We start from the raw sequence: 25,315 nt of genomic DNA, 5'->3' as shown, positions 1-25,315 counted from the left end.
GCCGCTGTGTCACTCTCTCTCATATGACTTGGTACTAACACCTACTTTCTCTATGTGTTTCTCTCTCTCTCTCTCTTTCTCTTACCCTATTATATATTTTTATAACCCTGCCTAGCCGGAACCTTCGATGTTGGATCACGGCTAAGAATGCACTTTGTATGTAAATATCATGTAAATATCATGTAAATATCATGTAAATATCATGTAAATATCATGTAAATATCATGTACATTTTTTAAAATGGACTCTGAAACAAAATCATTTTCGTAAAAATATATATAAACTAACAGAAGAAATTTACAATTAGTAATCTAAGAAAAATGGATAACTTGAAAATAAAATGTACATAAATTATAAATTATAAAGCCGTGTGAATGATACATTACTATGTACACATTAAATATAGGCTACTGTGTGTGTAAATGTGTGTGGACATCAGTCTTGCTTCTCTGTTGTAGTCGCCATTATATTTTGTATGTACTCAGGAGCAGCCTGTGGATCAAACAGAAGATATACAGCTTAAAGTAATATTCGTAAATTTAGTAGACCTGCCAGTGGCGAAGTTAGAGGGGGGGGGAGAGGGAGGAGGTGAGAATTTAAAAATCCCCCCGGAGCCCACTTAAAGGGGCCTCCTCAAATGAGTGTTCCAAAGTGTTTTTAACATTAAATATTAAATACAAACTGGGCCCCGCGAAATCCGTTTCGGATCCACAATGGTTAAGTCCGGCCCTGCTATTTAGTGACGGATGAATACTACTTGTTCTCCCCTCTCATTTTTTTCATTTTTTAACATGTGATAACTCTAGTTCAACTTGCAGAAATAAAAGAGTGATCTTTCCATTACTTCTTGGTGTCCAAACTGTTGAGCCATGAAGAGAATTATATATAGATTACGCAAAATGCAGGGGCCCACAAAGAGGTCAAGCCCACGGGACCCAAATGAATTCCTATCTACGCCACTGCCACCTATTCAAGTCTCACTAATAGCTCACACTTTTTCATGATTAGAGATTCGAATAGTTTATTATGACAACTTTTCAGAATACTATCGATCTTTCATTTTTCACACATAAACTCGTGCTACGTAGCAACACATTTTATCAGTATTTTAGACAGCTCACCTAATGAATAATTGAATTAATTAACAGTCATTTTTGTTTACGCTATGTGGAAAGAAGAACGAAATTAGCGGACATTTAATTTGACATCCACAGATACGTTATTTATAGATCTAGAAGATGTCGTGATCTATATATTTATTTTTGTCAATTTGTTAACTAAGTTGGTTAGGTCATCGGGCTAAAAATGCGAATGTCTTCGGTTCGATTCCCAAAGGGGTAACTTTTGTCCTCCTTTTTTTAAACAACAAAAACTATGTTTAGTTTACTGTATAATTTGAACAGAAATTATACAAGTAGGCCTATTACTTGTTATGGTCTCAATCACTGCAAACAATCATCGATTCTAACAGAATAGATCCTCTACGGCTTTACTGTGCACTACGGTTGAAGAATTTCGAGAGGCACCTCGTTACGGGAAGGATATGGCCCGCCGGCCGCAGTTTGGGCATAGCAGCTTTTTAGATTGTAATAAGTTTATTTACAACTGAATCGATGAAGTTGCAAGAGCCAACATGAATGGACAAAACTTGAAATGATTGTCTGATAAATACTTTCAATTTGATATTTTATAGGCGAACTTTTTTATTGCCAGGCAACCATGATGGGTATTACGTGTTAATTAGGGGAAAATAAAGATTATAAACTTACGCCTTAACATTACAATCATGAACATTTTGAAAATACCAATTTCTGCCAGTCCAGAATGATAATAGGAAGGTAGGTAAATCTTAACGTTAGGACTAGGTCATAATCATCTATACTATAAAGTAGAATGTGAGGTATATGTATGTTACTTATAGACATCAAAACCGCTTGACCAATCTTGATAAAACTTGGCAGGAATGTTTCTTAGGTACCAACTTAGACCTTAGTGTATGTATTGTAGCCCTAAAACAAACTTAAGACCCTAAAAAAAAAAAAATTTCCGACTCTATTACAGTTATAGTATTTTATGGATCTAGGCCATGTCTACAATGTTGACATAAAAAAGATCGAAAGGATTTAGACCTAGATCTAATTTTTAGAAATACACTTTGCGCAATTATTTTTTTTTTTTGACACATGAAAATACAAAAGAAGATCCATTGATTTTATTATATAATAAAATTAACCTTCAATTTTGTGTTTCAAAAGCATTTTTAAAATTTATTAGTTCGTTATATCTGTGACTGCAGATTTCCTGACAAACATTCTTTCATTAGACACTACCGTAATGAATCGCTTACTAAAAATTAATTCTTTTAATTGTTTACTTTATAATCCCATCCCTAGATCTAAAACTCTAATTCAACTCTAAGATGATAAAACTTCTCTTAGCACAGATAGTTTTATACTTAAACACATGAACATACTAATTATAGTCCATTCATTTCATATTTTGATCAAATAAATATTCAAATTTGGTTTTCTAAAGCATTTTTAATAGACTGCATTCGTTTACGTAAGCTGCGAAGCCGGGTTGAGATAGGCCTAGATCTATATTCATTCATGAATCGTGTACTAAAAATTATTTCGTTTAATTGTTCACTTTATAATCCCATTCATTTAACAAAGCTATCGCTCTTTTCGTTTTTAATAGATATGAATGTATCGGCTTCGGGTAAACCCATTTTCGCAAAACTAATTTTATTTTTGTAGCGAAAGAGAAATAACGTGAAAGGATCATTAGCTACGTTTAACATACATCTAAATCCAATCAACTAGATTAGTAAACACAAACTTAGACCCGCAGGCCGCGGGTAATGCCAGGCTAGTAGACATATAAATATATATGTCAATGGTCTTGATATAAAAGCTTATTTGGAAAAGATTTTTTTATAAATTTCAACAAAAAAAAACTTTAAAAAAAAAATTAAAAAATCCTACTTTATGAAGCTGTTGACTTTTTGTAACAGCAAATCTTTTACTCTTTCTACAAGTGAATGATCAATTGAAAACAAAAATAGAACATTGATCAAAGGGATACAAACATATAAAAAGAAGTAATTCTGGTAGCTGGAGTTGAACTTGAGTAGTGTACCTTGTTATCAATTGCATTTGATTCCGGTTAATGGTATCAGTGGTTAAACGGACCAGTCGATTATTCGGATCAGACCCTAAAGTAAATAATAAGTCCTATTACATGAACCATTTGCTGATAGCTAATTCAGATTTAAATTTCGTTTATCGGAATAAAACATATGCAAGCTAATAGGAAGTCTCGTGACAAAAAGGATTCAAATGAGTAAGCTGTCATTCCGTTTTGCTTGAAGAAAGTCTATCTCTACTTCGTTCTTTTCTTCCTTGTGGGGGAAGAAGAAAGAAGGTCTCTCTCTCTATCTAACCATTGCAGTCTTAGTAAATAATGGGGAAGGGGGGCAGGATTCCTCCCATTACACTAATCAATACCCGGGCCAAGGGTCGGCACACTTTTGACTGGGTAAACCTCAAAAATGATTGCAAATCTCATCAAGTGGGCGTCTTTGTCGAATTGTAAAGCGCTTGGCTTTTGAACAGAGCGGTGAAAACTGATATTTGATACGGAATTTTTAAGACGACTCATGAGTCCATCCATTACTAATGAGTAGCCTACCTGACTTACATTGGGTCAGTAAAATCGGTTGGTCGTTATGCTGACCACACGACACCTTTATTAACTGTCGACCACAGAAAGTTTCCCCATAGATCGCAATGGTATGTAGGGGGTAGCTTTAGCCCCTTTACCTCATTATTAAAAGATCATGGCGGGACCACAGACCTATATATATTATATCTAGACTGGAAAACAGAAACAGATTCTTTTCCGCTGTTGACCGATTCACAGACCTATATATAGATTGTTATGTACGTAACTCTTTTTCAAGTTGTTATGGAAGTTGCCGCGAATCTAGGAAAATCGATGTTCAATTACCAGATCTAGATCTAAACATTAAATTATATGTTACATAGGGTTGAGGCGCTACCCCTCCTAGATAACCCATACACCTCTAGTGGACAGGAAGTCGTGCCCTCTTTTTGAGGGTAGCTTGGCTCACTCTTGGACCCCACTCGGTACCCAACTCTCACTTGTGGCTCCCAGAAGCTGTAGCATGCTCAGCGGCCACACCCTGGAAACGGCTTTGACTGGCCGGCTGAACCAGGTAGAGGGTATCTTACGTATCCGTGGCACTCAGTACACTGAGGTTCTGTCAAACCTAGCATGGGAAGTCTGGACTTGGCGTGGCACTCAGTACACTGAGGTTCTGTCAAACCTAGCATGGGAAGTCTGGACTTGGCATGGCACTCAGTACACTGAGGTTCTGTCAAACCTAGCATGGGAAGTCTGGACTTGGCGTGGCACTCAGTACACTGAGGTTCTGTCAAACCTAGCATGGGAAGTCTGGACTTGGCGTGGCACTCAGTACACTGAGGTTCTGTCAAACCTAGCATGGGAAGTCTGGACTTGGCGTGGCACTCAGTACACTGAGGTTCTGTCAAACCTAGCATGGGAAGTCTGGACTTGGCGGCCTGTGCGTAACGTCACAAAACTAGACAAATCGGACAGAAAGGCAAATACCAGCACAGTGCTGTGGAGCACTCTAGAGCAGGACAAGACAAATAGAAAGTCTCTGGTCATCCACTGCATCCAAACTCGTCCCTGGACGTCTTGACCAAATCTTGCTTCCGGAAAAGGATGGGCTTTAAGGCGAAAGAGTGAGGTCGACGTGTTGCACGAATCCTCCTCACTTAAATAAAAATTCCATCGCAAGTCACTAGTCACCCCCCCCCTATATACATAGGGTTGGAAAAAAAAACACTTTGGTTCTTACAACTACTTTACAAAACTGTAACGTATATGTGCGTTATTGGTCAGTAAGATGTAGAATCGTGCGTTACTATCAATGTGTCGCGAATGCTGTAGAATTCTAGGTTCGTTCGTCCTGGAGATACACGGCTGATGCACGTGACAAGCATAAATAGTACAGATTGACTTCAATTCCATTTTAGCAGACAAATATGAGATTTATTCAACAATACTGCAACTTCATAGTAGTTACACAAAGATAATCCAATAACTAGGAATATAACATCGGCATAACCCTGAATACAAAATACTAAAAGTCCTCTAGAATACAAATAACGTCCGCATCACAGCGGGTAACTGTGACGATCACACTTGGTGGGGATTATATTATCAAACTTGATAACTCAATGAAGTGAAGAAACATCTCTGTATTTTCTTCCAAACTTCCTTAGTAATACTTCTTCAACTTTCACATAAAATTAATTTCTCAATTCAATAACAACTTGACTTGATACTTCATAAATAAAACTTAAAGATACATGAAACTTCACTTAGTATAACTTCAACTTCAACTAATAAAACTTTAATGGACCCGCTAATATAACAAAACTTATAACTATTACTGATCGAGGACTAAGCGATAACTAAGCGAGGACTAAGCGAGGACTATCGCTCTACAAGAACTACTACTATGCAAGGACCCCGTCTAACTGACTTTCCCCCAATTTATACTTTCTTTGATCGTACGTTCCAGAATCATGGAACCTTCTCAAATAATTATTTTAGTAACTTTGACCTTCTAGAAGCTGACGTGTGCTATTTTTTTTCTTAACCCTTTCTTTGATTGGATACCTAAAATTAACTTGTTTACGCTGGACACTTGCACTGGTTTGAACTCGCTTCTAGAAACTGGTCGAAATAGGTCACAGACTCGACTCGTGACAGTAACAATAAACTTCAATAATACGAATAGAACGAAAGTACAGAAAACTACTAAAATACGTTTACTGTCTCTAATGACTTCAAGTGACTACTCTCAACTGAACTAAGGTTACTACTGACTAAAAGTCAATTTAGTCATCCTTACTTCCTCTTTCTATATCAGAGGTTTCAGGTGCCTTTCACCATCTTGACCAAAGGTGAACATATAACAGACAATGTCAAGCGAGACTGTGACAAAAACAATGCCTTGTTTCAGCTTTTTTTTTGACGTTTTTTCACATTTTTTTTTGTTGTGTTAAATTATTATCCAGTCTAGATATAATATAGGCCTATAAGGGTCTGTGGGCGGGACACAAAACTATGTAACGAAAGATGAAGCGCAAGTCAGTTTGTAGTTCAAATATGTAAAAGGATATCAACGTGATTCAAATACGTATCAACTTAGAGACGTAGTCTGTTGTGGCTTTGGGTATATATACACACATAATTTACGGATTTTTTAAATCTACATCCTCTTTTGTGTTATGTATATAGTGTTATATATACACCGTTATGGTATCTGATACCAAAATGAAACAGGTACATATTTATTCGATTTTTCAACTAAACATCTATGGTCTTTACTATTTGCTTTTCAGTTTACTTTTTGTTTTAATTACAAGAATGTTTAACAAGACTGTATTGTGCAAGTTTAAAATTGAGTTTGTTCCAAAGAGTGCTATAAAAAAAATGAAATACGAGAATGCAGTGTTCTAAGCGTCTGGATATTCAGACATGCAAGAACAGTTCAACAAATCACACTGTGATTTCTAACAGAATCTTGTTCAGAGGCGTCACTTGGGTTGGTGTCACTCGGTGCAATTATCTAAAGGCGTTCCTCCCGCCCAAACATCCTTTCAAAAATGAACAATCAAATCTGTAGTTGGCATGTTGTTATTGAAATAGCTAATTGTTATACATTCATTGACAGACCCAAGTCCTAACACTATTTGCCAACTCGTTTTTTTTTTAATTCTTTTTTTTTTCTATTTTATCACTATAATGTCACTCTCTGATGGGTGCCGCCCGGTGCGGTCCGCAATTCAACGTAACAGATACTAAAATTCACGGGCCAAAAGTATGTTAAAGAAGAGTCGAAATGCGGGTAGTTTCATTGGTAGTGAAAAGAAACAAACACTATACACACTTTGAACCGAGACCGTTACTTGATGCTGGTTTATAAATGTCTATGTAATTTTGATATTTTTTACTTTGCCTGAAATAGTTTTTAATCATTATATAGAATACTTAGACAAAACAGAAAACAAGGGAAAGCGTTCTATAGAATGTTTCGATTTTCTACTGTGTCTGTAACACGAATAAGCCATCATTAACAATAAAGACATAGAGGTATATTCGTCTAGATCTCAAGTATAGGCCATTGGCACATCTCCACTGAGCAGTTCTTACCCTCAGAAGTTGTTCGTTGTCAATGTCTACAGTGATGAGAGTGAAGAGAATCAGGTCTGTGATAGTCTTGTTGTACTGAATGCTGGTTAGTCCGTCCACCTCCTGCCGTACACGAGCCGTTTCCAGGAGCATTAACCTGAACATGTTAGAAAAGACTTACTGATGAATTTGAACCTTGTTCATAGAATGTACAAAACAAAGTAAAGATACCTCAGTTCACTTCAGTTCACGAGGGTATTGTATATCTAGCACAACTATTTGGATGCCGTGTTTGCTGTGAATGTTACAGAATATTCAGATTTATTAAAATACTTTGGTGACACACCAATTGGTCTGTTCTATAGGCCTTATTGTTTGGTCTTTTCTATTGACCTTATTGTTTGGTCTTTTCTATTGACCGTATTGTTTGGTCTTTTCTATTGACCTTATTGTTTGGTCTTTTCTATTGACCTTATTGTTTGGTCTTATCTTTGACCTTATTGTTTAGTCTTTTCTATTGCTCTTTGTTTGGTCTATTCGATAGGCCTCTTTTTTTTTTGGTCTATTCTGTTGGCCTCTTAGTTTGGTCTTTTTTGTTGAGTTTTTGTTTGGTCTTTTCTGTTGACCTCTTTGTTTGGTCCTGTCTGTTGACCTCTTTGTTTGGTCTTTTTCTTTTGACTCCTTTGTTTGTTCTATGCATTAACCTCTTTGTTTGGTCTTTTTCTTTTGACTCCTTTGTTTGTTCTATGCATTAACCTCTTTGTTTGGTCTTTTTCTTTTGACTCCTTTGTTTGTTCTATGCATTAACCTCTTTGTTTGGTCTATCTTATTAGCCTCTCTGTTTGGTTTTATTCTATTAACCTACTTATTTAATTAATCTTTTACATTGGTCTTTTCTATTGGTCTACTTTATTGGTTTATTTTTTTGACCTATTTATTGCTATATCCTAATGGCCTACTTTATAGATCTCCAGTATACGCTTATTCTAGTGACCTTCTATTAACACGAAGACAATGTAATGTACAACCTGAAAGGGTTTGGTTTGTTCCCTTCCTCCATGCCGTGCTGTATCATATCATACTTAGATAGGTCAGTGGCGTAGCGACTGATGTAGTAACCTTTGTTCAAAAGTCTTGGAAATAGAAAAACAAATGAATGTGTCAGATTAATGTTTTCCTCACACTAGCCAAAGGAGAATAAAAAAAAAAACAAAATAGAAAATATTGAGTGTATACTATAGGTAGTTGATGAGATTTGTTTTAATAGCAAAAACAATAACTGGTTTATTTATGAAGTATGTCTTTCCATCCTATACTCTAAGTCAGGATGAGCACGTAGAAACAGTTTGGACGTCAGTATCCTCACTTTTGAAGGAACGTCTCTGATCTATAAGATTTAGTATTGATAGAAAGAAAAACACTGGGTGATAAAATAAATGTTTACGATAAATCAAGAGGTACAACGTGACCAATCACTGACCACTCACTAACCACTCACCTCTCTAACAAATCGTCATCTTCTCCACCCCAGCCCACATACAAGTTTGAGTTTCCGTTGATGTCACGATATTGTTGTGTGGACAGTCCAACCACACCACCAAAGTAGCCAGGATACAGAAGACTAGGGAGATCAGAAGAAATACTTAGTCCTACTCGGTTTTACCTTCTACTTGACAGACTTTCTTTCAACAATATTTTTTATAACAGACCCAGTCATATCCAAATCTTAATGCAGTTTCTTGTTAACTATTAATTCAACTGAATGTCAAAAATCCTCCTTCAAGATACAGTGCAGGGAGCATGAAAAAAGGATCATCCGTGATTATGGCGTGGTAGTACAATGTATAAGAATGGACCGGCCTCTTTCTTGTTATTTAGATAAAACTAAAAACAGCTTCTGACCAGAAAGAATGGAAGGATTTGGTTAAGTGCTCCGCCAAAGCACCCCCTACCACGCAAACCAATGGGACGACGACGATGATGATGATGATGTATTAGAAATTTAAATTCTAATGATATTTTATTTTGATTTTTTTTTCGGGCTAGGAAAAAAATTGTTTCACGGTTTATTGAACAAGAAATGTGTATTTTATTTTGTCCCTTTTTTATCATTTCATCATTTAATTGTTTGTTATTTTAATTATGGTTTTATTTGATACAAAATTAATCCATAAATGTTTTATCTTCTGTCTTGGAACTTCTCTAAATGTAAATCACGTTTAAAATTATTTATACAAGTGTTAATTTTGAAATGTCAAAGTTCATGCATTGTGCATTACCAATTATGATCGATCATCCAATTGGATGGCAAAAGAAAAAAAAGGAAGACGTTCTGCTGTAAACTTGTAAATTATTTACTTCCAAGGGCATATCTAAATGTCAGATTACTTAGCACTGTACAAGGAATATCTAAATGTCAGATTACTTAGCACTGTACAAGGAATATCTAAATGTCAAATTACTTAGCACTGTACAATGAATATCTAAATGTCAAATTACTTAGCACTGTACAAGGAATATCTAAATGTCAAATTACTTAGCACTGTACAAGGAATGTCTAAATGTCAAATTACTTAGCACTGTACAAGGAATATCTAAATGTCAAATTACTTAGCACTGTACAAGGAATATCTAAATGTCAAATTACTTAGCACTGTACAAGGAATATCTAAATGTCAAACTACTTAGCACTGTAAAGGGAATAACTACACATCAAACAACTTGCCACTAGGGAACCCCTTACTATCAAACTAATAAGAGCAATGCCTTCCATTGCGAGGATAAGCAATGAGTGCAGCGTTTCACTTGACTACACAAAACCAGTTGCGACCTGTTTATTATTTCTACATCTGATGCCGACAAAGCCGTTGTACGCCGAGGGGTCAGTTGAACTATTCCAACTACTCACTTCTCTAAGGTAATTATATCTAAATACAACTTTACCTGTATGAGTATTTATTGAGAGCGACAGAGAAATGTCTGGGATTGTCTCCACACCTGTACAGATTCTTGTCATTCAATGGGACCAGGTCAACATCGTGGAAGATAAAACAGTCAAACTGACCTAACTGTAGGGCTTCCAGAAAGCCAACGTTTTGTAAAGCGCCTCTGTTGAAGGTTGATCTCGAGGACTGAAATAGAACAGTTAAATGAAATAGAACAGTTAATTGAAATAGAACAATTGAAATAGAACTGTTTAGTGAAATAGAACTGTTAACTGAATTATAACAACTGAAACAGAACAACTGAAATAGAACTGTTAATTGAAATAGAACCACTGAAAAAAAAATGAAGTAGAACAGTTATTATATAATATTCATTTCCTATCACTAGAGTTACACTTTAATCAAACCGCTTTTCACAAAGCTAAAATGTGTACACGTTATATCTCCAACACACATTCTCTGATCAATTTGAAACTTTGCATAATTATTCATTGAAATAGACAGGACATTAATGAATATAAAAAAAAGTAACCAATTAGACAATTAATGACTGATAATTATTATTTTTTGTTTAATGGCAACAAGGGAAACTAAGACTTTAGTATTCGCAGCTATGGCTACATTTGTTGGGTTTAGTCCTCTTCAATTATTATTCACGCTATTTCTCCTTCGCGCATTCCCCGATCAAATTAATACTTCAAACAATTATTTAGTGTACCTAACAAAACATGAATCAATAAACAAAAATTCTAAATTCTAAATTGATGATTGGTTATTTAGTTTGAAATCGAATAAGGAAAATAACTTGTACATTATCGGTAAATATAGTTTTAAGGACGGAGTTCTTCCCCTTTAGATACGCTTTATTTTAAATTTCCATCTCTAGGTCTTTATGGATCCTGGGTGTAAGGTCCAGTAAGTATATAAGTGTATCTATCTCCCTGCTCTAACTGCTTTGCCCCATTGAATAGTTCATACTGCTACCTGTTCAACAACAAAGAAATGAACATCCGCCTGTTGCCTTGACAACAGGGGGATGAGGTTATTGAGCAGAACAATTAAATGGGACCATCGCTTCCGGAACGGAATGATAATAGCCAATCGCTGAAGAGCTTGGCAATCACGTGGTTGAAGTCGACCATGGTTGAATAAGTGTTGAAACTTCAATCCTAGCTGTTTTAAGGAAATCAAATTTTTGTCTGTGTCAAGACGTCCAACTGTAGAGCAAAGAGAATTTAAGAATGTCTAATACAAAAACACACAAATTGTACATACACAGACAGACAGACAGACAGACAGACAAATAGATAGATAGATAGATAGATAGATAGATAGATAGATAGATAGATAGATAGATAGATAGATAGATAGATAGATAGATAGAAGTAAAGAGCAACAAGCCTTGATAAGTGGATGTATAATTGTATATTATAGATCTAGATCTATATCTTTTCTCTAATCTTAAAAAAAACACCATACATGACAACTTCTCTCATTCACGTGCACTGACCTAAAGTTGGCGGCAATTTCGAGCATCGTGACGAACTAAGATTGCGTTGGTGTGGCAGTTGTTGAACCTGTGTGTCTTGTGTCTGGTTCGGTTGTTGTTGAAGTTTATGACGAAGCGACAAAACATCTAGGCTGACGTCATCGTAGTCTATATTGGTTCTTGGTAAGATTAGCAAAGTTGTCTTATTCTGAACTAAACAAATAAACAAGGCAGTCATTTGCTCTCAACTAAACAAATATACAAGTCAGTCAACTAGTTCTCAACTAGAAAAATATAAAAGACAGTCAACTAGCTCTCAACTAGACAAATATACAAGTCAGTCAACTAGCTCTCAACTAGACAAATATACAAGTCAGTTAACTAGCTCTCAACTAGACAAATATACAAATCAGTTAACTAGCTCTCAACTAGACAAATATACAAGTCAGTCAACTAGTTCTCAACTAGACAAATATACAAGGCAGTCAACTAGCTCTCAACTAGACAAATATACAAGTCAGTTAACTAGCTCTCAACTAGACAAATATACAAGTCAGTCAACTAGCTCTCAACTAGACAAATATACAAGTCAGTTAACTAGCTCTCAACAAGACAAATATACAAGTCAGTTAACTAGCTCTCTACTAGACAAATATACAAGTCAGTCAACAAGCTCTCAACTAGACAAATATACAAGTCAGTCAACTAGTTCTCAACTAGACAAATATACAAGGCAGTCAACTAGCTCTCAACTAGACAAATATACAAGTCAGTCAACTAGCTCTCAACTAGACAAAAATACAAGTCAGTCAACTAGATCTCAACTAGACAAATATACAAGTCAGTTAACTAGCTCTCAACTAGACAAATATACAAGTCAGTCAACTAGCTCTCAACTAGACAAATATACAAGGCAGTCAACTAGCTCTCAACTAGACAAATATACAAGTCAGTCAACTAGCTCTCAACTAGACAAATATACAAGTAAGTCTACTAGTTCTCAACTAGAAAAATATACAAGACAGTCAACTAGTTCTTAATTAGAAAAATATACAAGTCAGTCAACTAGATCTAAACTAGACAAATATACAAGTCAGTTAACTAGCTCTCAACTACACAAATATACAAGTCAGTCAACTAGCTCTCAACTAGACAAATATACAAGTCAGTCAACTAGCTCTCAACTAGACAAATATACAAGGAAGTCAACTAGCTCTCAACTAGACAAATATACAAGTCAGTTAACTAGATCTCAACTAGACAAATATACAAGTCAGTTAACTAGATCTCAACTAGACAAATATACAAGTCAGTTAACTAGTTCTCAACTAGACAAATATACAAGTCAGTCAACTAGTTCTCAACTAGGCAAATATACAAGTCAGTCAACTAGCTCTCAACTAGACAAATATACAAGTCAGTTAACTAGCTCTCAACTAGACAAATATACAAGTCAGTTAACTAGTTCTCAACTAGACAAATATACAAGTCAGTTAACTAGTTCTCAACTAGACAAATATACAAGTCAGTTAACTAGCTCTCAACTAGAAAAATATACAAGACAGTCAACTAGTTCTCAACTAGAAAAATATACAAGTCAGTTAACTAGATCTCAACTAGACAAATATACAAGTCAAATAACTAGCTCTCAACTACACAAATATACAAGTCAGTCAACTAGCTCTCAACTAGACAAATATACAAGTCAGTCAACTAGCTCTCAACTAGACAAATATACAAGGAAGTCAACTAGCTCTCAACTAGACAAATATACAAGTCAGTTAACTAGATCTCAACTAGACAAATATACAAGTCAGTTAACTAGTTCTCAACTAGACAAATATACAAGTCAGTTAACTAGATCTCAACTAGACAAATATACAAGTCAGTTAACTAGATCTCAACTAGACAAATATACAAGGAAGTCAACTAGCTCTCAACTAGACAAATATACAAGTCAGTTAACTAGATCTCAACTAGACAAATATACAAGTCAGTTAACTAGATCTCAACTAGACAAATATACAAGTCAGTTAACTAGTTCTCAACTAGACAAATATACAAGTCAGTCAACTAGTTCTCAACTAGGCAAATATACAAGTCAGTCAACTAGCTCTCAACTAGACAAATATACAAGTCAGTTAACTAGCTCTCAACTAGACAAATATACAAGTCAGTTAACTAGTTCTCAACTAGACAAATATACAAGTCAGTTAACTAGTTCTCAACTAGACAAATATACAAGTCAGTTAACTAGCTCTCAACTAGAAAAATATACAAGACAGTCAACTAGTTCTCAACTAGAAAAATATACAAGTCAGTTAACTAGATCTCAACTAGACAAATATACAAGTCAAATAACTAGCTCTCAACTACACAAATATACAAGTCAGTCAACTAGCTCTCAACTAGACAAATATACAAGTCAGTCAACTAGCTCTCAACTAGACAAATATACAAGGAAGTCAACTAGCTCTCAACTAGACAAATATACAAGTCAGTTAACTAGATCTCAACTAGACAAATATACAAGTCAGTTAACTAGTTCTCAACTAGACAAATATACAAGTCAGTTAACTAGATCTCAACTAGACAAATATACAAGTCAGTTAACTAGATCTCAACTAGACAAATATACAAGTCAGTCAACTAGCTCTCAACTAGACAAATATACAAGGAAGTCAACTAGCTCTCAACTAGACAAATATACAAGTCAGTTAACTAGATCTCAACTAGACAAATATACAAGTCAGTTAACTAGTTCTCAACTAGACTAATATACAAGTCAGTCAACTAGCTCTCAACTAGGCAAATATACAAGTCAGTCAACTAGTTCTCAACTAGACAAATATACAAGTCAGTCAACTAGCTCTCAACTAGACAAATATACAAGTCAGTCAACTAGTTCTCAACTAGACAAATATACAAGGCAGTCAACTAGCTCTCAACTAGACAAATATACAAGTCATTCAACTAGTTCTCAACTAGACAAATATACAAGTCAGTCAACTAGTTCTCAACTAGACAAATATACAAGTCAGTCAACTAGCTCTCAACTAGACAAATATACAAGTCAGTCAACTAGTTCTCAACTAGACAAATATACAAGTCAGTCAACAAGCTCTCAACTAGACAAATATACAAGTCAGTCAACTAGTTCTCAACTAGACAAATATACAAGGCAGTCAACTAGCTCTCAACTAGACAAATATACAAGTCATTCAACTAGCTCTCAACTAGACAAATATACAAGTCAGTCAACTAGTTCTCAACTAGACAAATATACAAGTCAGTCAACTAGCTCTCAACTAGACAAATATACAAGTCAGTCAACTAGTTCTCAACTAGACAAATATAAAAGTCAGTTAACTAGATCTAAACTAGACAAATATACAAGTCAGTAAAATAGCTCTCAACTAGACAAATATACAAGTCAGTCAACTAGCTCTCAACTAGACAAATATACAAGTCAGTCAACTAGCTCTCAACTAGACAAATATACAAGGAAGTCAACTAGCTCTAAACTAGACAAATATACAAGTCAGTTAACTAGATCTCAACTAGACAAATATACAAGTCAAATAACTAGCTCTCAACTACACAAATATACAAGTCAGTCAACTAGCTCTCAACTAGACAAATATACAAGTCAGTCAACTAGCTCTCAACTAGACAAATATACAAGGAAGTCAACTAGCTCTCAACTAGACAAATATACAAGTCAGTTAACTAGATCTCAACTAGACAAATATACAAGTCAGTTAACTAGTTCTCAACTAGACAAATATACAAGTCAGTTAACTAGATCTCAACTAGACAAATATACAAGTCAGTTAACTAGATCTCAACTAGACAAATATACAAGGAAGTCAACTAGCTCTCAACTAGACAAATATACAAGTCAGTTAACTAGATCTCAACTAGACAAATATACAAGTCAGTTAACTAGATCTCAACTAGACAAATATACAAGTCAGTTAACTAGTTCTCAACTAGACAAATATACAAGTCAGTCAACTAGTTCTCAACTAGGCAAATATACAAGTCAGTCAACTAGCTCTCAACTAGACAAATATACAAGTCAGTTAACTAGCTCTCAACTAGACAAATATACAAGTCAGTTAACTAGTTCTCAACTAGACAAATATACAAGTCAGTTAACTAGTTCTCAACTAGACAAATATACAAGTCAGTTAACTAGCTCTCAACTAGAAAAATATACAAGACAGTCAACTAGTTCTCAACTAGAAAAATATACAAGTCAGTTAACTAGATCTCAACTAGACAAATATACAAGTCAAATAACTAGCTCTCAACTACACAAATATACAAGTCAGTCAACTAGCTCTCAACTAGACAAATATACAAGTCAGTCAACTAGCTCTCAACTAGACAAATATACAAGGAAGTCAACTAGCTCTCAACTAGACAAATATACAAGTCAGTTAACTAGATCTCAACTAGACAAATATACAAGTCAGTTAACTAGTTCTCAACTAGACAAATATACAAGTCAGTTAACTAGATCTCAACTAGACAAATATACAAGTCAGTTAACTAGATCTCAACTAGACAAATATACAAGTCAGTCAACTAGCTCTCAACTAGACAAATATACAAGGAAGTCAACTAGCTCTCAACTAGACAAATATACAAGTCAGTTAACTAGATCTCAACTAGACAAATATACAAGTCAGTTAACTAGTTCTCAACTAGACTAATATACAAGTCAGTCAACTAGCTCTCAACTAGGCAAATATACAAGTCAGTCAACTAGTTCTCAACTAGACAAATATACAAGTCAGTCAACTAGCTCTCAACTAGACAAATATACAAGTCAGTCAACTAGTTCTCAACTAGACAAATATACAAGGCAGTCAACTAGCTCTCAACTAGACAAATATACAAGTCATTCAACTAGTTCTCAACTAGACAAATATACAAGTCAGTCAACTAGTTCTCAACTAGACAAATATACAAGTCAGTCAACTAGCTCTCAACTAGACAAATATACAAGTCAGTCAACTAGTTCTCAACTAGACAAATATACAAGTCAGTCAACAAGCTCTCAACTAGACAAATATACAAGTCAGTCAACTAGTTCTCAACTAGACAAATATACAAGGCAGTCAACTAGCTCTCAACTAGACAAATATACAAGTCATTCAACTAGCTCTCAACTAGACAAATATACAAGTCAGTCAACTAGTTCTCAACTAGACAAATATACAAGTCAGTCAACTAGCTCTCAACTAGACAAATATACAAGTCAGTCAACTAGTTCTCAACTAGACAAATATAAAAGTCAGTTAACTAGATCTAAACTAGACAAATATACAAGTCAGTAAAATAGCTCTCAACTAGACAAATATACAAGTCAGTCAACTAGCTCTCAACTAGACAAATATACAAGTCAGTCAACTAGCTCTCAACTAGACAAATATACAAGGAAGTCAACTAGCTCTAAACTAGACAAATATACAAGTCAGTTAACTAGATCTCAACTAGACAAATATACAAGTCAGTTAACTAGTTCTCAACTAGACAAATATACAAGTCAGTTAACTAGATCTCAACTAGACAAATATACAAGTCAGTTAACTAGTTCTCAACTAGACAAATATACAAGTCAGTCAACTAGTTCTCAACTAGACAAATATACAAGTCAGTCAACTAGCTCTCAACTAGACAAATATACAAGTCAGTCAACTAGATCTCAACTAGACAAATATACAAGTCAGTTAACTAGCTCTCAACTAGACAAATATACAAGTCAGTCAACTAGCTCTCAACTAGACAAATATACAAGGCAGTCAACTAGCTCTCAACTAGACAAATATACAAGTCAGTCAACTAGCTCTCAACTAGACAAATATACAAGTCAGTCAACTAGCTCTCAACTAGACAAATATACAAAAAAGTCAACTAGCTCTCAACTAGACAAATAAGGAAGTCAGTTAACTAGATCTCAACTAGACAAATATACAAGTTAGTTAACTAGTTCTCAACTAGACAAATATACAAGTCAGTTAACTAGATCTCAACTAGACAAATATACAAGTCAGTTAACTAGTTCTCAACTAGACAAATATACAAGTCAGTTAACTAGATCTCAACTAGACAAATATACAAGTCAGTCAACTAGCTCTCAACTAGACAAATATACAAGTCAGTTAACTAGCTCTCAACTAGACAAATATACAAGTCAGTTAACTAGTTCTCAACTAGACAAATATACAAGGCAGTCAACTAGCTCTCAACTAGACAAATATACAAGTCAGTCAACTAGCTCTCAACTAGACAAATATACAAGTCAGTCTACTAGTTCTCAACTAGAAAAACATACAAGACAGTCAACTAGTTCTCAACTAGAAAAATATACAAGTCAGTCAACTAGATCTCAACTAGACAAATATACAAGTAAGTTAACTAGATCTCAACTAGACAAATATACAAGTCAGTTAACTAGTTCTCAACTAGACTAATATACAAGTCAGTCAACTAGCTCTCAACTAGGCAAATATACAAGTCAGTCAACTAGTTCTCAACTAGACAAATATACAAGTCAGTCAACTAGCTCTCAACTAGACAAATATACAAGTCAGTCAACTAGTTCTCAACTAGACAAATATACAAGGCAGTCAACTAGCTCTCAACTAGACAAATATACAAGTCATTCAACTAGTTCTCAACTAGACAAATATACAAGTCAGTCAACTAGTTCTCAACTAGACAAATATACAAGTCAGTCAACTAGCTCTCAACTAGACAAATATACAAGTCAGTCAACTAGTTCTCAACTAGACAAATATACAAGTCAGTCAACAAGCTCTCAACTAGACAAATATACAAGTCAGTCAACTAGTTCTCAACTAGACAAATATACAAGGCAGTCAACTAGCTCTCAACTAGACAAATATACAAGTCATTCAACTAGCTCTCAACTAGACAAATATACAAGTCAGTCAACTAGTTCTCAACTAGACAAATATACAAGTCAGTCAACTAGCTCTCAACTAGACAAATATACAAGTCAGTCAACTAGTTCTCAACTAGACAAATATAAAAGTCAGTTAACTAGATCTAAACTAGACAAATATACAAGTCAGTAAAATAGCTCTCAACTAGACAAATATACAAGTCAGTCAACTAGCTCTCAACTAGACAAATATACAAGTCAGTCAACTAGCTCTCAACTAGACAAATATACAAGGAAGTCAACTAGCTCTAAACTAGACAAATATACAAGTCAGTTAACTAGATCTCAACTAGACAAATATACAAGTCAGTTAACTAGTTCTCAACTAGACAAATATACAAGTCAGTTAACTAGATCTCAACTAGACAAATATACAAGTCAGTTAACTAGTTCTCAACTAGACAAATATACAAGTCAGTCAACTAGTTCTCAACTAGACAAATATACAAGTCAGTCAACTAGCTCTCAACTAGACAAATATACAAGTCAGTCAACTAGATCTCAACTAGACAAATATACAAGTCAGTTAACTAGCTCTCAACTAGACAAATATACAAGTCAGTCAACTAGCTCTCAACTAGACAAATATACAAGGCAGTCAACTAGCTCTCAACTAGACAAATATACAAGTCAGTCAACTAGCTCTCAACTAGACAAATATACAAGTCAGTCAACTAGCTCTCAACTAGACAAATATACAAAAAAGTCAACTAGCTCTCAACTAGACAAATAAGGAAGTCAGTTAACTAGATCTCAACTAGACAAATATACAAGTTAGTTAACTAGTTCTCAACTAGACAAATATACAAGTCAGTTAACTAGATCTCAACTAGACAAATATACAAGTCAGTTAACTAGTTCTCAACTAGACAAATATACAAGTCAGTTAACTAGATCTCAACTAGACAAATATACAAGTCAGTCAACTAGCTCTCAACTAGACAAATATACAAGTCAGTTAACTAGCTCTCAACTAGACAAATATACAAGTCAGTTAACTAGTTCTCAACTAGACAAATATACAAGGCAGTCAACTAGCTCTCAACTAGACAAATATACAAGTTAGTCAACTAGCTCTCAACTAGACAAATATACAAGTCAGTCTACTAGTTCTCAACTAGAAAAACATACAAGACAGTCAACTAGTTCTCAACTAGAAAAATATACAAGTCAGTCAACTAGATCTCAACTAGACAAATATACAAGTAAGTTAACTAGATCTCAACTAGACAAATATACAAGTCAGTTAACTAGCTCTCAACTAGACAAATATACAAGTCAGTCAACTAGCTCTCAACTAGACAAATATACAAGTCAGTTAACTAGATCTCAACTAGACAAATATACAAGTCAGTTAACTAGTTCTTAACTAGACAAATATACAAGTCAGTCAACTAGCTCTCAACTAGGCAAATATACAAGTCAGTCAACTAGTTCTCAACTAGACAAATATACAAGTCAGTCAACTAGCTCTCAACTAGACAAATATACAAGTCAGTCAACTAGTTCTCAACTAGACAAATATACAAGGCAGTCAACTAGCTCTCAACTAGACAAATATACAAGTCATTCAACTAGTTCTCAACTAGACAAATATACAAGTCAGTCAACTAGTTCTCAACTAGACAAATATACAAGTCAGTCAACTAGCTCTCAACTAGACAAATATACAAGTCAGTCAACTAGTTCTCAACTAGACAAATATACAAGTCAGTTAACTAGCTCTCAACTAGACAAATATACAAGTCAGTCAACTAGTTCTCAACTAGCCAATATACAAGTCAGTCAACTAGCTCTCAACTAGACAAATATAATAGTCAGTCAACTAGCTCTCAACTAGACAAATATACAAGTTAGTCTACTAGTTCTCAACTAGAAAAATATACAAGACAGTCAACTAGTTCTCAACTAGAAAAATATACAAGGCAGTCAACTAGCTCTCAACTAGAGAAATATACAAGTCAGTCAACTAGCTCTCAACTAGACAAATATACAAGTCAGTCTACTAGTTCTCAACTAGAAAAATATACAAGACAGTCAACTAGTTCTCAACTAGAAAAATATACAAGTCAGTCAACTAGATCTCAACTAGACAAATATACAAGTCAGTTAACTAGATCTCAACTAGACAAATATACAAGTCAGTTAACTAGCTCTACAATAGACAAATATACAAGTCAGTCAACTAGCTCTCAACTAGACAAATATACAAGTCAGTCAACTAGCTCTCAACTAGACAAATATACAAGGAAGTCAACTAGCTCTCAACTAGACAAATATAGAAGTCAGTTAACTAGATCATAACTAGACAAATATACAAGTTAGTTAACTAGTTCTCAACTAGACAAATATACAAGTCAGTTAACTAGATCTCAACTAGACAAATATACAAGTCAGTTAACTAGTTCTCAACTAGACAAATATAAAAGTCAGTTAACTTGCTCTCAACTAGACAAATATACAAGTCAGTCAACTAGTTCTCAACTAGACAAATATACAAGTCAGTTAACTAGCTCTCAACTAGACAAATATACAAGTCAGTCAACTAGTTCTCAACTAGACAAATATACAAGGCAGTCAACTAGCTCTCAACTAGACAAACATATAAGTCAGTCAACTAGCTCTCAACTAGAAAAATATACAAGTCAGTTAACTAGATCTCAACTAGACAAATATACAAAACAGTCAACTAGCTCTCAACTAGACAAATATACAAGTCAGTTAACTAGATCTCAACTAGACAAATATACAAGTCAGTTAACTAGCTCTCAACTAGACAAATATACAAGTCAGTTAACTAGCTCTCAACTAGACAAATATACAAGTCAGTTAACTAGATCTCAACTAGACAAATATACAAGTCATTAAACTAGCTCTCAACTAGACAAATATACAAGTCATTCAACTAGATCTCAACTAGACAAATATACAAGTCAGTCAACTAGCTCTCAACTAGACAAATATACAAGGCAGTCAACTAGTTCTCAACTAGACAAATATACAAGTCAGTCAACTAGCTCTCAACTAGACAAATATACAAGTCAGTCAACTAGCTCTCAACTAGACAAATATACAAGTCAGTCAACTAGTTCTCAACTAGACAAATATACAAGGCAGTCAACTAGCTCTCAACTAGACAAATATACAAGTCAGTCAACTAGTTCTTAACTAGACAAATATACAAGTCATTCAACTAGTTCTCAAATAGACAAATATACAAGTCATTCAACTAGCTCTCAACTAGACAAATATACAAGTCAGTCAAGTAGCTCTCAACTAGACAAATATACAAGTCAGTCAACTAGCTCTCAACTAGACAAATATACAAGGCAGTCAACTAGCTCTCAACTAGACAAATATACAAGTCAGTCAACTAGCTCTCAACTAGACAAATATAAAAGTCAGTCAACTAGCTCTCAACTAGACAAATATACAAGTCAGTTAACTAGATACCAACTAGACAAATATACAAGTCAGTCAACTAGATCTCAACTAGACAAATATACAAGTCAGTCAACTAGTTCTCAACTAGACAAATATACAAGTCAGTTAACTAGTTCTCAACTAGACAAATATACAAGTCAGTTAACTAGATCTCAACTAGACAAATATACAAGTCAGTCAACTAGCTTTCAACTAGGCAAATATACAAGTCAGTCAACTAGTTCTCAACTAGACAAATATACAAGTCAGTCAACTAGCTTTCAACTAGGCAAATATACAAGTCAGTCAACTAGTTCTCAACTAGACAAATATACAAGTCAGTCAACTAGCTTTCAACTAGGCAAATATACAAGTCAGTCAACTAGTTCTCAACTAGACAAATATACAAGTCAGTCAACTAGCTTTCAACTAGGCAAATATACAAGTCAGTCAACTAGTTCTCAACTAGACAAATATACAAGTCAGTTAACTAGATCTCAACTAGACAAATATACAAGTCAGTCAACTAGATCTCAACTAGACAAATATACAAGTCAGTTAACTAGTTCTAAACTAGACAAATATACAAGTCAGTCAACTAGTTCTCAACTAGACAAATATACAAGTCAGTCAACTAGTTCTCAACTAGACAAATATACAAGTCAGTCAACTAGTTCTCAACTAGACAAATATACAAGTCAGTCAACTAGTTCTCAACTAGACAAATATACAAGTCAGTCAACTAGATCTCAACTAGACAAATATACAAGTCAGTTAACTAGATCTCAACTAGACAAATATACAAGTCAGTCAACTAGTTCTCAACTAGACAAATATACAAGGAAGTCAACTAGCTCTCAACTAGACAAATATACAAGTCAGTCAACTAGCTCTCAACTAGACAAATATACAAGTCAGTTAACTAGATCTCAACTAGACAAATATACAAGTCAGTCAACTAGCTCTCAACTAGACAAATATACAAGTCAGTTAACTAGCTCTCTACCAAATATACAAGTCAGTTAACTAGCTCTCAACTAGACAAATATACAAGTCAGTTAACTAGCTCTCAACTAGACAAATATAGAAGTCAGTTAACTAGCTCTCAACTAGAGAAATATACAAGTCAGTTAAGTAGCTCTCAACTAGACAAATATACAAGTCAGTTAACTAGCTCTCAACTAGACAAATATACAAGTCAGTCAACTAGTTCTTTACTAGACAAATATACAAGTCAGTTAACTAGTTTTTTACTAGACAAATAAACAATGCAGTGTAGCTTTTATAGTCATTCTAAAAACTTGAGTATAGATATCTAGAATGTATGTCTTATATAGCTTTTAAAAATTGAAATGAATTAAACAAGATACTGCCTAAATAATGGCTTTACATGATTCAACAGCTACAGATAGCATCATTGAATGTATGTCATATTATGTTTAGTATTGTTCAGTAACTGTCTTTAACTTATTTACACATTTTGGAATTCTTTTTTTTTTCTCTCGCCCAGGGCCTATAGGAATGTTTAGACAAAACGGGCACGCTGCCCTGCCTCATCGTGGCGCCCGCGTGGAAACGGCCATTTGAGGAAGTGGCTAGGCGAAATGGGTAGCAACACAGGACTCCCGAGAGTCCACCCTTTGCACGGGCGGGGTTGTAACAAAGTCCCCACAAACACGTCACCAATCCATGCGCTGTTCCTCAAAGGGACCGTTACATAAATGGCGGATCCCGCACAGTTAGCTTGGTACATTGAAGGAAAATGGCAGAAGTCCCCGGTGCATTCCCGGCCTTCGGCCGTGTCTCTAGTCCACGTGTCGGGGGCCGAACGCATCGGTCAACAGCAATGCCTCACATAGGCATTGTCTAGGGTCTCTCCCAAACAGAACTGTGTGTTCACACAGGTTTTTTTTTTTTTACTGTTTGGCGTCCAAACAGGTTTTTTTTTCAAACTTAGAGCTCGAAGAGCCTTCGGCTCAGCTCTTAGACATCAATAAGACAAAACTCTTAAGAAGCTAAAAATGTTTTCTGCCAAATTGATTGTAAATTAAACATCACGTGTTTTCTTTTTTATAGCATATGACCAAACGAAAATCCACTGCCAAGGACAGATCTAGACGGCGAAAAGAAAATCTAAATCGACCACTTGCGGACAATGGTTGTGTCTGCAGATGTGGCAAATGTAGGTCGCAGCTGGGGCTGAGTAGCCACGGAATTACTGCTTTCCTCATTAATCTTCGGACTTGAAGACAAGTTTTATTATTATTATTAAATTATTATTTTCAATTTTGGAAAAAAAAATAATAATAAAATAAGGCAAAAATATTATTGTTTGTATATATTGTATTATTTGGAGCTTTGACAATCATCGATGTTTTTTTTTGTTTTTGTTTTTTTGTAAAGAAAGTCAATTCTGACAGATCCTGTGCTTAGCACCCAAACGTCCTTTCAGTCGGCTGCTAATAACGGTACGACCTTATTGTACAACAAAGTAAAGAAACTAAGAATCCAGTGACACAACATCCCATTACATCAATACCAGAATAAAATTAAAAAAAAAAAAAAAAAAAAACATACCACATTGTCCAGTGTTTCGATTTGAAATAAATGATAGTTTATAGAGAAAAATCACACTGATCAGAAAACTGACCAGAATACAAATATTTCTAAGTCTCAAAATTCTTTTCGGGCATCTGTTGATCAAACTTTTATCAGCAAACGTAACTCTTGTTTTCTGCGCTAAGCAGACGATGGCATTTCTCGGAATTTGTTGAGCCATATGTATAACTGTCTTTTTTTTTTAATTGACTCTACTGAATTTCTTTAACCTTAAACATTTTTTTTGTCTCTCTCTCTCGATCACTTGAACGTAGTTCCAAACTCTAGAGTCTAGAGGCTAAAAATAGTTGAATTGACAAGTTCAAGGTGATATTGGGAAGAGGGGAGAATTCATTGGCAAAATCCAACAAAATGCAGAAATGAATTTTGTAGAATTGAGAAACTCAAAGAATGAACTCTTTGGTTGATTTATCTTTTTGTGCTTCCCTATGAAAAGTAAATGTGTTAATGCCTCAAAACAACCCTCTATTCTTGTTTAATTGTGACAATATAACTCATCACTATAAACAATCTTGAACAAAAAACTCTTGTGCAGAACGTGAATTAAATATCATGGGAAACAAAAAGATTCACCAATGGAGAGATGAACATTGTATTTCTAGTATT

General features: G+C 34.7%; 1 protein-coding gene across 3 annotated transcripts; it reads right to left on the bottom strand.

Annotated features, from left to right (window-relative positions):
- Positions 1-353: 353 nt before the first annotated feature.
- On the bottom strand, positions 354-24,957 carry LOC106068703 (beta-1,4-galactosyltransferase 2-like). Of its 3 annotated transcripts, none has more exons than XM_013228166.2 (8): positions 24,668-24,957; positions 11,710-11,901; positions 11,184-11,416; positions 10,198-10,385; positions 8,753-8,875; positions 8,283-8,387; positions 7,276-7,411; positions 354-492 (listed from the first exon to the last, which is right to left on the bottom strand). In XM_013228166.2, exons 1-8 carry the CDS (start codon positions 24,867-24,869, stop codon positions 436-438), a joined length of 1,236 nt encoding a protein of 411 aa, XP_013083620.2. In that variant the 5' UTR covers positions 24,870-24,957; the 3' UTR covers positions 354-435. The 3 variants fall into 3 exon arrangements, with proteins under 3 accessions (XP_013083620.2, XP_055892933.1, XP_013083630.2); XM_013228176.2 differs by lacking the exon at positions 354-492 and adding an exon at positions 6,049-6,719; XM_056036958.1 differs by lacking the exon at positions 11,710-11,901.
- Between the last annotated feature and the right edge of the window lie 358 nt (positions 24,958-25,315).

The sequence above is a fragment of the Biomphalaria glabrata genome, chromosome 7 (genome assembly GCF_947242115.1).
Source record: "Biomphalaria glabrata chromosome 7, xgBioGlab47.1, whole genome shotgun sequence".
Classification (NCBI taxonomy): Eukaryota; Metazoa; Mollusca; class Gastropoda; family Planorbidae; genus Biomphalaria; species Biomphalaria glabrata.
The sequence above is the reverse complement of the archived record's forward strand: the minus strand, read 5'-3'. Positions and strand labels throughout refer to the sequence as shown.

Excerpts from the sequence above, each read along its gene's own strand:
- LOC106068703 (XM_013228166.2), bottom strand. The coding sequence starts at position 24,869 with ATGGCTCAACAAATTCCGAGAAATGCCATCGTCTGCTTAGCGCAGAAA. Across the intron at positions 11,902-24,667 it reads TCGAAACACTGGACAATGTG|TTCAGAATAAGACAACTTTG; the intron begins GTATGTTTTTTT and ends TTATTTGTTTAG. Across the intron at positions 493-7,275 it reads ACAACGAACAACTTCTGAGG|GCTGCTCCTGAGTACATACA; the intron begins GTAAGAACTGCT and ends TTTGATCCACAG.